The sequence below is a fragment of the Hypanus sabinus genome, chromosome 4 (genome assembly GCF_030144855.1).
Source record: "Hypanus sabinus isolate sHypSab1 chromosome 4, sHypSab1.hap1, whole genome shotgun sequence".
Taxonomy (NCBI): domain Eukaryota; kingdom Metazoa; phylum Chordata; class Chondrichthyes; order Myliobatiformes; family Dasyatidae; genus Hypanus; species Hypanus sabinus.
Window position 1 is genome coordinate 62,616,778 of NC_082709.1, and position 14,930 is coordinate 62,631,707.

General features: G+C 39.9%; 1 protein-coding gene across 4 annotated transcripts in view; it reads left to right on the forward strand.

The window, feature by feature from the left end:
* The window catches only part of LOC132392825 (flagellum-associated coiled-coil domain-containing protein 1-like), a 58,959-nt gene that overhangs the window by 15,755 nt on the left and 28,274 nt on the right, over positions 1-14,930 (forward strand). For all 4 annotated transcript variants that reach the window (XM_059967266.1, XM_059967263.1, XM_059967264.1 and 1 more), the window contains one exon: positions 13,017-13,086. In XM_059967266.1, the coding sequence (XP_059823249.1) occupies positions 13,017-13,086 (70 nt within the window). The remainder of the gene's footprint in view (positions 1-13,016; positions 13,087-14,930) is intronic.

The following is a 14,930-nucleotide window of genomic DNA, read 5'->3' on the forward strand; positions in this document are numbered from 1 at the left end:
GAATATTGTACACTGGAATATTTTATTTGGAAACTATTTACTTTTGTAACTGCTGGATTAGATTTTGGGAAACGTTCAAAGTCAACGTTGTATTTATTGTCATCTGCACAAGTACATGTATGCACAGGTACAATGGAAAAACTGACTTGCAGCAGCACCACAGGCACATGGCATTATGTATTTAGCATTCATAAGAAATATAAATGAAACATAAATCAAACATTTTTTAAAAGAAAATACAATTAAAAACAAAAAGTCAATTTTTAGTACAGTGATCAAAGTGGTCATAATGTGGTTAAACTCCTATAGATTAGGCATTCCTCTAATTAAATAGAGGGAATCAGGTATTTCTACAGGTAAAATAGAAATGGTGAAAATGTTCAACATGTCATGCAGCACCTTTGGAAAGAGAAGTGTTTCTATAGACAGTTGTCAAAAACCTTCAACCTTAAGCATTAATTCTGTTGGAAGCTGAGTAGCACACACAAACTGCTGGAGGAACTCAACGAGTTGGGCAGCATCTGCGGAGGGGAATAAAGAACTGATGTTTCAGGCCAAGAACCTTTGTCGGAAGTCGTCATCAGTTTATTCCTCTCTACAGATGCTGCCTGACTTGGTTATTCTGGATTTCCAGCATCTACAGAATCTCAGGTTTCTTTAGAACCTGACCTGCTGAGTGCTTCAATCCCCCAGAATTTTTTTTGATTTTCAGATATTCCTACAATTTGGTTTAATAAGGATTTACTCTCTTGACAATTTCATGTGGTTATATGCTTCTGCCCAATTTAAAGAGGATAACATATCTGAAAACCTGATCTGGTATCATGTAAGTTAGAGTCATAGAGTTCACAGTATAGTACAGCACAGAAACAAGCCCTTTGGCCCATCTAGTCCATGCCAAACCATTTAAACTGCCTTGTCCATCAACCTGCACGTGGACCATAGCCCTCCATACCTTTACCACCCATGTACTTATCGAAAGTTATCTTAAATATTGAAATCCAGCTCACATGCACTACTTGTGCTAGCAGCTCATTTCATATGCTCACGATCCTTTGAAGAAGTTTCCCTTCATGTTCCCTTTAAAATTTTAACCTTTCACCCTGAACCCATGACCTCTAGTTCCAATCTCACTCAACCTCAGTGGAAAAAGCCTGCTTGTGTTTACCCTATCTATATCCTTCATAATTTTGTTTACCAAATCTCCCCTCAGTCTTCTACGTTCCAAGGAATAAAGTCCTAACCTATTCAATCTTTTCTGATAAGTCAGGTCCTCCAGTTCCAGCAACATCCCTTTTAATTTTCTCAGTACTCTTTCAACATTATTTACATCGTTCCTGTTGGTAGGTGACCAAAACTGCACAGAATACTCCAGATCAGGCCTCACCAGCGTCATATAAAACTTAAACATAACATTCCACAACTTGTACTCAAAACATAGATCTACAAGGGGAAATGCATCAGAAGCTTTCTTTATGACCCCATCTAGCTTTCAATGAATTACTGTTCATTGTGTAAGACCTACCCTGGTTGGACTTAACAAAATGCAGCATCTTGCACTTGTCTGCATTAATTTTCATCTTCCAATTTTCAGCCGGTTCAGATTCCACTGCATGCTCTGAGAGTTTTCCTCGCTGTCCACTACATCTCCAATCTTGGTGTCATCTGCTAATCTGTTGATCCATTTAACCACATTATGATCCATATCATTGATATAGATGACAAACAACAGACCCAGCACCAATCCCTGTGGCACTCCACTAGTTACAGTCCTCCAGTCAGAGAGGCAACCCTCTATTACAATCCTTAGGCTTCTCCGACAAACCTAATGTCTAATCCAGTTTGCTACCTCATCTTGAATACCAAGCAACTGAACCTTCTTGACCAACCTCCTATGCAAGATCTTGTCCAATGCCTTGCTAAAGTCCATGTGGATAACATCCACTGCCTTGCCTTCATCAACCTTCCTAATAATTTCTTTGAAAAAATCTGTAAGATTGGTTAGACGTGACCTACCGTGCACAAAGCCATGCTGACTATCCATAATCAGACCATGTCTATACAAATATTCATGTATCCGGTCCTTTAGGATACCTTCCAATAACTTTCCAACTACTGATGTCAGGCTCACCAGCCTATAATTTCCTGGTTCATTTTTAGAGGCTTTCTTAAACAGCAGAACATTAGCTATCCTCCAATCCTCTAGCACCTCACCTGTCGCTAAGGATGATTTTAAATATCTCTGCTCGAGCCCCTACAATTCCCACAGGGTCCTTGGAAGCAACTTGTCAAGCCCTGGGGATTTATCCACCCTAATTTGCCTCATCTTCTGCAATCTGTATAAGGTCCATGAAGTTGATGCTGCTTTGCCTCACTTCTGTAAAATCGGTGTCCATCTCCTGAGTAAATACAGATGCAAAAGACACGTTTAAGATCTCCCCCTATCTCTTTTGGATCCACACATCTTCCAGAGGATCAATTTTGTCTCTTTGCGATCCTTTTGATCTAAACATATCCGTGGAATCTCTTAGGATTCTCCTTCACCGTGTCTGCTAGGGCAACCTCATGCGTTCTTTTAGCCTTCCTGATTTATTTTTTAAGTGTTCTCTTGCATCTTCTTTTACTCCTGAAGCATATTTGTTCCTATCCATGATGCACCATCAATAACTCGGAGGCGTGAGGCGAGATATAGGCTTTTATTGGCTGGAAGAAAGAACAAGCAGCAATTGACCACCACACAACCTCCTGGAGACTGAGGCCAGGGCGGAGTCCCCAATCGCCTTTATACCGGGGTCCGTGGGAGGAGCCACAGCCAGTGGGAGGAGCCACAGGAGCAGTCAGCGGGGGGGGGGGGGGGGCGTGTCCAGACAGGTATATGTAGTTCACCACAATCCACCCTGCAGTTTTTTTCTTAACCAGGGCCTCAATATCTCTTAAAAACCATGATTCCTTAAACCTGTTATCTTTACCTTCTATTCTGTCAAGCACATACTCTCAAAATTTCACTTTTGAAGGCCACCCACTTACCAAATACACCTTAGCCAGAAAACAGCCTGTCCCAATCCACATTTGCCAGATCTTTTAATGATGCATTTGCTAAGAAGAGATTACCTCAGTCTTTTTATGAAGCTACTATCTCTCTAATTCTTAAAAAAGATAAGGATCCTACTTTATGTGCATCTTATCGCCCTATATCACTATTAAATGTAGACTCTAAGATTCTTACAAAAATTTTAGCTATTAGGTTAGAAAAGGTACTATCACAGATTATTTCAGAAGACCAAACTGGTTTTATTAGGAATCGGTATTCCTTTTTTAATGTTAAAAAATTGATTAATATAATTTATACTTCATCACCCACAACCCCAGAATGTGTTATTTCATTAGATGCTGAAAAAGCTTTTGATAGAGTTGAATGGACATACTTATTTAATGCTTTGAGATATTTTAATTTTAGTCCTAATTTTATATCATGGATCAAACTAATATATTATAAACCTGTTGCTTCTGTTCTTACAAATAATTACAGATCCTCTTTTTTTCAATTATCTCGTGGTACGAAACAAGGTTGTCCATTAAGTCCTTTATTATTTAATATCGCATTAGAACCTTTAGCCATTGCTATTCGTGAATCTCCTAATATTTTTGGTATTACCCGTAATGAGAAGTTATACAAGTTATCACTTTATGCTGATGACTTGTTGTTATATATTTCTGATCCTGACAGGTCTATTCCCGCTATTTTATCCTTGTTGGCTCAATTTGGTAGTTTTTCTGGTTATAAACTAAACTTGGATAAGAGTGATTTATTCCCTTTAAACGCGCAAACTTTATTGAATGACAGGATACCATTTAAAGTTGTTACTGATAACTTTATCTATTTAGGTATAAAAATTACCAAGAAATATAAAGATTTATTTAGACTGAAGTTTTTTACCTATGCTTCATCAAATTCAACAACTTACTACAAGATGGTCTCCCTTATCCTTATCATTAGTTGGTCGGATTAATGCTATTAAAATGATGATTTTACCGAAATTTTTATATTTATTTCAAGCCTTACCAATTTTTATTCCTAAATCTTTTTTTGATAACATTGATACAAAAAATTTCCTCATTTGTGTGGCAAAATAAAAACCCCAGGTTAAGTAAAAGGCAATTACAAAAATCTAAAAAAGATGGTGGTTTAGCTTTACCTAACTTTAAATTTTACTATTGGGCGAATAATATTCGTAACTTAATATATTGGAAATTAGATTTGGATTCACCATTGTGCCTACAGTTGGTAAATTTAGAATGCAATGATGCACAGGGATATTCTCTATTCTCCATTCTTGGTTCTTCTCTTCCTGCTGATTTAGTTAAATTCAATAAACAGATATCCAACCCTGTTGTCAAACATACATTACGAATTTGGTTTCAATTTCGTAAGTTTTTTACTCTGAAAAACTTTGTTCTTGATAGCCCTATCTTACTTAATTTTTTTTTCAAACCTTCTTTGACAGATCAAGCTTTTAGCATATGGAAAAGGAAAGGTATAAAATGTTTTCGTGATCTTTTTTTTTGAAGGTAGTTTGATGTCTTTCGACCAATTTTCCAACAAATTTAAGTTACCTAAATCTAATTTTTTTAGATATCTACAAATCAGAAATTTTTTACATAAAGTTCTACCATCCTTCCCCAATTCAACTTCAATAGATTTTTCAGATTTGATTTTTACCTTAAATCCTTGTCAGAAAGGATTAGTGGCTTTTATTTATAATATGATTATGAAGATACAACCAGAAATATCAGGTAGAATTAAACAAGAATGGGAAAAAGAACTTCAATATAATATATCAACTGAAAAATGGGAAAAAATTTTACAAATGGTTAATTCTTCTTCTATATGTGCTAAACATGCTTTAATACAATTTAAAATTGTACATAGAGCTCATATGTCTAAAGATAAGCTTGCTCGATTCTATTCTCATATTAACCCTCTATGTGACAGATGTCATTCAGAAGTGGCCTCATTGACCCACATGTTTTGGTCATGTCCCACTTTACATAACTATTGGAAGGACATATTTACTACCATTTCCTCAATTTGGAATATTGATTTACAACCTCATTTTATTACTGCAATTTTTGGTATACCAAATGAAGATGATAATCAGTTTTCCCCTTCAATTAGACGAATGATTGCTTTTGTAGCATTAATGGCCAGAAGGTCTATATTACAAAATTGGAAAGAAGTAAATCCTCCTACCACGTTTCAGTGGTTCTCTCAAACTATTTCTTATCTGAGCTTGGAAAAAATTAGAAGCACTATTTTTGACTCATCAATTAAATTTGAAGAAACTTGTTCATTCGACATTTTCATATGAATTAATCTGGCCTCTTCCAGACCTTCTCTCTGTTTATTCTTGTTCTGGTATGGAGTTCCGGAGTTTTTGACACTATCATATACATATAAACTGTTATTATTGCCCATGTTAGTTTAGTTTAGTGTTTTTTTTTACCAATATATATTTTTTTCTTGTATTTTTAAATTTTTTTTTCTTTTGATGATTATTCTTACTTTTTTTTCATATATAATTATTATAGGCTTGATTGATTAATGTACTTTTTTTTGTTGATATTTAATAGGATATTGTTATTATTAATTTAATTTCAAGTCTATTGCACTTATAACCTATTCATTATTATGTTATGTTTTTTTAATATATGAAATTCAATAAAAAGATTGAAAAAGAAAGAAAAGATCTTTTCCGATATCTTAAAAATCGGCCTTTCTCCAGTTTAGAATCTCAACCTGCGGACCAGACCTATCTTTTTCCATGTTTACTTTGAAACAAATGCTGTTATGATTACTAGATGCAAGGTGTTCTACACAAACTTCTGTCACCTGTTGTCTCGTTTCCTAATAGCAGATCAAGTATCATACACTCTCTCTTTGGGAGTTCTATTTACTGATTATGGAAACTTTTCTGAACAGATTTGACAAATTCTATTCCATCTAGTCCTTTTACAGTAATGGAGTCCCAGTCAACATGTTTAAAGTTAAAATTGCCTACTATAACAACCTTATGTTTTTTGCAACAGTCTGCCATCCCTCTACAAATTTGTTCCTCTAAATCCCGTGGACTGTTGAGTGTTCTATAATATAGCCCCATTAACATGGTCATTCCTCATTTCCGCCAGTGAAACCTCACTAGATGAATTCTCCAGTCTGTCCTGACTGAGTACTGCTGTGACATTATCCCTGACTAGCAATGCCACCCCTCCCTCTTTAGTCCCTCCAGTTCTGTTGCAACAGAAGATACCAATACAACAGAATAGAACAGAACCCTGGTGTATTGAGCTGACAGTCCTGCCCTTCCTACAACCAATCTCACTAATGTATACAATATCATAATTCTATGTGTTGATCCATGCCCTGAGCTCATTTGCTTGTCCTACAATACATCTTGCATTGAAATCTATGCAACTCAGAGTGGTATAGTCACACCATGCTCAACCTTTTGATTCCTGACTTTGTCTAAGGTCTTAACAGCATCTGTCTGCACATCCTTTCCACAATCAGTTCAGATACTCTGGTTCCCATCCCCCTGCAACTCTAGTTTAAACCCCAGCATCCAGCACTAGCAAACCTTCCCACTAGGATATTAGTCCCCCTCCACTTCAGGTGCAAACCATCCCTTCCGTACTATTCCCGCCTTCCCTGGAAGTGAGCCCAGTGATCCAAAAATCTGTTGCCCTCCTTCCTACACCAACTCCTTAACCACATGCTAAACTGTATGATCTTCCTATTTCTGGCCTCATTAGCACGTGGCATGGGTAGCAATCCTGAGATCACAACCCTGGAGGTCCTGCCCTTTAACTTAGCACCTAACTCCCTGAACTCCCTTTATAGAACCTCTTCACTCTTCCTACATATGTCATTGGTATCTATGTAGACTCTATTGTGGATACATTAGGGTCTTTTAAGAGACTCTTAGATAGCTTAGAAAAATAGGAGGCTTTGTGGTAGGGAAATTCTAGTCAGCTTCTATAGTAGGTTACATGGTTGGCACAACATTGTGGGCCAAAGGGCCTGTAATGTTCTGTAGATTTCTATAGACCATGACCACTGGCTGTTCACCCTCCCACTAAAGAATGCTGAGGACTCAATCTGAGATGTCTGGACTCAGGCACCCAGGAGGCAACTTACCATTCAGGAATGTTGTTCTCATTCACAGAACCTCCTTTCTGTTTCCCTAACTAACAAATCTCTAACACCACAGCTCGTCTCTTCTCCCCTCTTCCCTCTGAATGACAGAGCCAGACTCAGTGCCAGATAACCGACCATTGAGACTTTCCTCTGCTAGGTCAACCCCCCCCCCCCCCTCCCCAACACAGTATCCAAAGTGGTATACCTGTGTTGTGGAGGATGGCACTGGGGTACTCTGCACTGGCTGTTTAATCCATTTCCCCTTCCAGACTGTCACCCTGTTTCCTGTGTCCTGCCCTTGGGTGTAACTACTTCTCTAGAAGCCTTATCTATCACGCTCTCAGCCTCCCAAATGAACTGGACTTCATCCAGTTCCTTTCTTTTCTTTTTAAATCTTTCTATTGATTTTAAGCAAAAATAAATGAAACATTGAGTACAAAGAGCTTGAGAATACATAATTAATAGGTTAAGGTATAAATACAAATAGCTGATAATCCATATATAATAACCTCCCAAACTCATAGTGGTTACAAAAAATGGAGAAAGTAAGAACAAAAACCCCAAAAAAAACCCCAAAAAAAACCTAACCAACATGGGCCATTGCATTATGTCAAATATACACAGCAGCGTCAATAACTCCGCACCTCCATCCAAATAATTAAAGATGATAAGAATAAGGTTTAGGAAAAGTCAGTTTAGCTCATATGAAAATGTTGAATAAATGGTCTCCAAGTTTCTTCAAATTTAACTGAAGGGTTAAAGACAACACTTCTAATTTTTTTCTAACAGGAAATATTTTGAGAAAATCACTGAAGTATAGTTGGAGGATTAATTTCTTTCCAGTCCAATAGGATAGAGCTTCTAGCCACTAATATGACAAATCATCTGCTGGGCTGAGGGGGATAAGCACCTATTATCCACCATTGGTAAACCAAAAATTGCAGTAATAGGATGTGGTTGCAATTTGATGTTCAGAACTGTTGAAATAGTACCAAGAATATCTTTCCAATAATTTTGCAAATAGGAGTTAGACCAAAACATGTGGGTCAATGAAGTGACTTCAGAATGACATCTGTCACAGGTTGGATTAACATAAGAATAAAATCGAGTGAGTTTGTCCTTGGACATATGAGCTTTATGTACAAACTTAAATTGTATTGGGGCATGTTTAGCACAAATAGAAGAAGAATTAACTATTTGTAAAATTTTTTCCCACTGCTCTGTGGATATAAGACAGTGAAGTTATTTTTCCCATTCCTTCTTAATTTTTTCTGATACTCCTGGCTGTATTTTCATGATCATATTATAAATGATGGCTACATCCAGTTCCAGCTCCAACTTCTTAAAGTGGATTGTTAGAAACTGCAACTGGATGTACTTCCTGCAGCTGTGGTCAGCAAGGAAACTGGAGGTCTTTCTGCCTTCCCACATCCTGCAAGAGGAACATTCAACTATCCTGCATCCCTACTGTTCTAACTGTGCAAATATAAAGAAGGTAAACAATAAATGAGCTAGGGGAAAGAAAAAAAATCTGCCTACAGCTTTTTCACCTTCTCTCGCTCAAGCCTCTCCTCGCTGAAGCATTGCAGAGCTAAAGCCTCAAATAACCGCTCCAACACTGTCCAGTCCAACAAAGGCCGCTCCAACAATTTCGCACATGATAAACAATGTCTTGTAAGGGGACATTCTGAAATTCTGACATTCAATAGCTGAAAGTGTAAACAGGTGTTGACCATAGCTCTTTATTTTCTTATGGGGATACCACCCCTAATTACCCTTGAGATGTTGAAGTGAGTTGACACCTTGAACCAGTGCAGTGGTCAGGATCTTGCAGAGTGCTATTCATAAGCTGTTGAGGCATTTGGACCCATCAGCAAAGACCATAAGGCATAGGAACATGATCAGGTCTTTTGGTCTATTGAGTCTGCTCCGCCGTTACATCATGGCAGATTTACTGTTCCTCTCAACCCCATTCTCCTGCCTTCTCCCTGTAACCTTTGAGGCCCTGACTAATCAAGAACCTGTCAACTTCTGCTTTAAATAGACTCAATATCTTGACATCCATAGCCATCTGTGGCAATAAATTCCATAGATTTGCTGCACACTGGTTAAAGAAACAGTACATCACGGTTCCTGTACTCTACCATAACTTCCCTGTCTCATTGGAACGTACCTAGGCAGAACTCCAGACAAATATCCCCTGAACATTTGCCACATTTCCTCTGTACTTTTCCCTGAGAACATCTGTTCCCAATTTAAGCCTTCAATTTCCTACTTGATAGCCTCATCATTCCTCTTACTCCAATTAAACGCTTTTCTAACTTGTCTGTTCCTATCTCTCTCCAATGCTATTGTAAAAGAGATACTATCTCCAGAATGTTCTCCTACTAAGAGATCTGACACCTGACCAGGTTCATTTCCCAATACCAAATCAAGTACAGCCTCTCCTCTTGCAGGATTATTTACATATTACGTCAAGAAACCTTCCTGAACACACCTAACAAAATCCACCCCGTCTAAATCCCTTGCTCTAGGGAGATGCCAATCAATACGTATTTGAGAAATTAAAATCTCTCATCATGACAACTCTGTTATTAATATACCTTTCCAGGATCTGTTTCCCCATCTGCTCCTCGATTTCCCTATTACTATTGGGCGGCCTATAAAAAACACCCAGTAGAGTTATTGACCCCTTCCTGTTCCTAACCTCCACCCACAATCCCTCCATGACGTCCACCTTTTCTGCGGCCGTGACACTATTTCTGATCAACTGTGCCACGCCCAAGCTCTTTTGCCTCCCTCCCTGTCCTTTCTGAAACATCTAAAACCCAGCACTTGAAGTAACCATTCCTGTCCCTGAGCCATCCAAGTCTCTGTAATGGCCATCATATCTCCAAGTACTGATCCACGCTCTAAGCTCATCCACTTTGTTCACAATACTTCTTGCATTAAATTAGATGCATCTCAAACCATTGGTCTGTGTGTATCCCTTCTCTATCACCTGCCTATCCTCCCTCTCACACTGTCTACAAGCTTTCTCTATTTGTGAGCCAACCGCCTCTTCCCTAGTCTCCTCAGTTCAGTTCCAGTTTGGTTCCCACCCCCCAACAATTCTAGCTTAAACTCTCCCCAGTAGCCTTAGCAAGGATATTGGTCCCCCCGGGATTCAAGTGCAACCCGTCCTTTTTGTACAGGTCACACTTGCCCTAAAAGAGGTCCCAATGATCCAGAAACCTGAATCCCTGCCCCCTGCTCCAAACCCTCACCACGCATTTATCCTCCACCTCATTCTATTCCTATACTCACTGTCACGTGGCACAGGCAGTAATCCTGAGATCACTACCTTTGCAGTGCTGCTTCTCAACTTCCTTCCTGACTCCCTGTAGTCTGTTTTCAGTACCCCTTCCCTTTTCCTACATATGCCTTTGGAACCAATATGTACTACGACCTCTGGCTGCTCTCCCTCCCACTGCAGGATATCTTGGACGCGATCTGAAATGGACCCTGGCACCAGGGAGACAAACTACCATCCAAGTTTCTTTACTGCGTCCACAGAATCACCTGTCTGACCCCCTAACTATAGAGTCCCCTATCACTACTGCCTTTCTCTTCTTTTCCCTACCCTTCTGAGCCACAGGGCCGGACTCTGATGCAGAGGTTCGACCACAGTTACTTACCTCAGGTAGGCTGTCCCCCCAACAGTACTCAAACAGGAGTACTTATTATTCAGGGGGACAGTCACAGGGGTACTCTCTTGTACCTGACTCTTTCCCTTCCCTCTCCTGACTGTTACCCACTTGTCTGTCTCCCATGGCTCTGGTGTGACCACCTGTCTATAACTCCTTTCTGTCACCTCCTCGCTCTCCCTGACCAGACGAAGGTTATCGAGCTGCATCTCCAGTTCCCTAACGCAGTCCCTTGGGAGTTACTGAACCTCTGGCAATGATCTTTGCATCATCAATGGGGACGGGAGAGGTTCCGGAGGATTGGAGGGTTGTGGATGTTGTTCCCTTATTTAAGAAAAGGAGTAGGGATAGCCCAGGAAATTATAGACCAGTGAGTCTTACTTCAGTGATTGGTAACTTGATGAAGAAGATCCTGAGAGGCAGAATTTATGAACATTTGGAGAGGTATAATATGATTAAGAATAGTCAGCATGGCTTTGTGAAGGGCAAAGCCTTACGAGACTGAATTTTTTGAGGATGTGACTAATCACATTGATGAAGGAAGAGCAGTAGATGTAGTGTATATGGATTTCAGCAAGGCATTTGACAGGGTACCCCATGCAAGGCTTATTTGAAAAGTAAGGAGGCATGGGATCCAAGGGGACATTGTGGTTTCAGAACTGGCTTGCCCACAAAAGGCAAAGAGTGGTTGTAGACGGGTCATATTCTGCATGGAGGTCGATGACCAGTGGTGTGCCTCAGGGATCTGTTCTGGGACCCTTACTCTTCGTGATTTTTATAATGACCGGGATAAGAAAGTGGAGGGGTGGGTTAGTAAGTTTGCTGATGACACAAAGGGTGGGAGTGTTGTGGATCATGTAGAGGGCTGTCAGAGGTTACAGCAGGACATTGATAGGATGCAAAACTGGACTGAGAAGTGGCAGATGGAGTTCAACCCAGATAAGTGTGAAGTGATTCATTTTGGTAGGTCAAATATGATGGTAGAAGATGACGAGAGGCATTGATCGTGTGGATAGTCAGAGGCTTTTTCCCAGGGCTGAAATGGTTGCTACAAGAGGGCACAGGTTTAAGGTGCTGGGGATTAGGTACAGAGGAGATATCAGGGATAAGTTTTTTACACAGTGAGTGGTGAGTGCGTAGAATGGGCTGCCGGCAACAGTGGTGGAGGCGGATATGATAGGGTCTTTTAGGAGAATTTTGGATAGGTACATGGAGCTTAGAAAAATAGAGGCCTATGGGTAAGGCTAGTAATTTCTAAGATAGGGTCATGTTCGGCACAACTTTGTGGGCTGAAGGGCCTGTATTGTGCTGTAGGTTTTCTATGTTTCTATGAAATTCCTCCTCATCACTGGTATAAATGGACATCCCTCTCTTCTGAGGCTGTGCCCTTTGGTCCAAGACTTGGCCGTTGTAGGGAACATCCTCTCCACATCCTCTCTACATAAGCCTTTCAATATTCAAAGGCTTTTGATGAAATCCCCCCTCATTCTTCTAAAATCCAGTGAGTACAGACCCAGAGCCATTAAATGCGCCTCACAAATTAACTCTTCATTTCCAGAATCATTCTCTGGACCCTCTCTAATACCAGCACATCTTTGTTTAGATAAGGTGCCTAAAACTGTTTACAGTACTCCAAATGCAGTCTGACCAATGTCTTACAAGGACTCAGCATCACATCCTTGCTCTTGTATTCTACTCCCAGGAAGAAAACCTGACTGCTATAAATGTCATCAGCCTTTCTCAAATAATGACCAGCAATCTATTGTTACAACTTGAGCTGAATCCTTCCTTGTGTTCAGTATTGGATGCCTCAGTAACAATGCAGTGCGTCTCTTCTGGTAAGTCGTGGCATCCCATCACTCAGTAATCAAACACAGCAGAGAGTAGTAGGATGATGCAGTTGCCTGTTGTCAGATGGCAGAGGTGAATAGCAGTTATAGAATAGAAATGGTATATTTAAAGTGTATCTGGATAAGAATGTGAGTTAGAAGGTGATGTGCTGTGATACATTTATGGTTTCTGTCTTCCTGCAGTTTGACAGGGACCTGAGGGGGTAAACAGGACTTATCAAATTGTCTCCTACTCGGCAGAATAGAAAATTATTTCATAGTTTATCCGTTTGTTTTTTTTTCCAGCACACCATGTGCCATCCTGCAGTTGTGTGGAACTTGTGGGAGTCGGTCGACTGCTACACATGATTACCAGGTAAAGGCCTTGTTACCTGAGCAGATAGAGTTGATTTCTCACTGACACTAACTCACCAACTTTCAGTATCTGGCCAGTAAATAGCTGCTGAACATGGATTTAATGAAACAGGGCACATGGTTAATTGGGACATACTGGGACCAGTATGTTTTGGCCCAATTAAGCCCCAATTAGTCAAAGTTTCACGGATATTGTTTAAAAAAAAAGGTATAAAAAAGACAAGTCCACGATAGCTCCTTTCCAGTTCTCCAAGTGCTTCTCTGCTTCCTTCAGACGTTGCCTCTTTTCCACGTTAGAACTCTCATTCTCCTTGTCTTCAGATCCCTGCGGGATTGATCTATTACCATTGCTGATCCCCAAGTTTCCCTCAATGTCTCCCCAGGTTTTGTCTCCCCAGGTTTCATCTTCCTCACTGCTTCCCTGCTGGAAATCCCTTGGTTCTTTACACCCTAAGCTCTGTAAACACAGCCTCCCTCGTGCTTCTTAAAGAAGCATTTTGTGAACAATTTCTGCCCTAATATTGCCTTACGAGGCCTAGTGTCAAATGATGTTGTGTGGGAGGCTTGAGTTATTTTAAGAAACTGGATGGGTTAAGACTGTTTTCCCTGCAGCGAAGAAGGCTGAAGGGTGACCTCATAAAGGTTTATAAAATAATGTGGCTCATAGCTAGCCTAAGTGGTCACAGTCTCTTTTCCATGGTAGGGGAGTCTAAAACCAAAGGATGCAGTTTTAAACTGAGACAAGCAAGATTTAAAGGGGAACTGAGGAACAGGTTTTTCCACACAGAGGGTGGTGCATGTTTGGAACAAGTTTCCAGAGGAGGTGGAGGAGGCAGAAAAGTGAGGCATGCATGTATCATGTGGTGGCGTGATGATATATGATATTCATGTATTTATATATATGTAACCAGTAATAAATTATTTAAATGAACAAGAATGCTTAATCAATCAATACATATCTACACAAGATTACTCAATATTATTGAAATATTAAATATACAACACTCCTCCCTTGGTAGATATAAACTCCAATTCAACAGAGAATGCATCTCAACGGTAAACGCAGTATGTATTATAACTACTATATACAGATATCCACAGCATAGTAAATTTTAAATTGGCCCATTCAGGCCTAAAGATTTAATTGCTGTGCAGGATTTCTTAGTTTTGTGGGATAATGCCTCTTCTGATGAGGCGGATCACTCTGCTTGGCAGGTGAGACTTATGGCTGTGAAAACGATCTCTGGTTCTGAGGTCTCCTCCATAGTAATCGTTGGAGTTGACTCTGAGACTGCAGGAAGTGGTTCTGACAGCCCTGAACACCTTAATTCTCCTTCCTTTTTCTTCTTCTGGTTTGTGCATCTTGATCTTGGGAAGGTCCATTTAGTTCACTGGAGTATTCTCTTATTAGTCCTTCTGTTTCTGCCTTTACGATTGATCTCTCCTCTTGGTTTCCTCATCCACGGCATCATCTGATGAATCCTTTGTTTTTGTATCTCTACTAGCTTCTTTCCTTATGACCTTCCATTCATCGAGTGTCTAATTTTACAAGTAGCTTTTTGTCTCCCACTTGAAGTTCAAGGACACAGAGTAGATTCTGGTTCTTCATATTCATAAAAGTTGAATGCTTGCAGTTTTCCTGAAGCTCCTTGAACTTGCTTCCAGCTTAAAACCAAGCCACATTTAGCAAGTAACTGTCTGATTAACGTATCAGAGGCATTCTCAGATACGTTGCCTACAAAAACGGCTGAAATCCGACCTCTGCTTTCGTCACTTTCACACTTCCTCTGAGCAGCATGGTCCTTCCTTAACCTGATATGCTTTCCAGCCAGAAGCAGAGAAGTC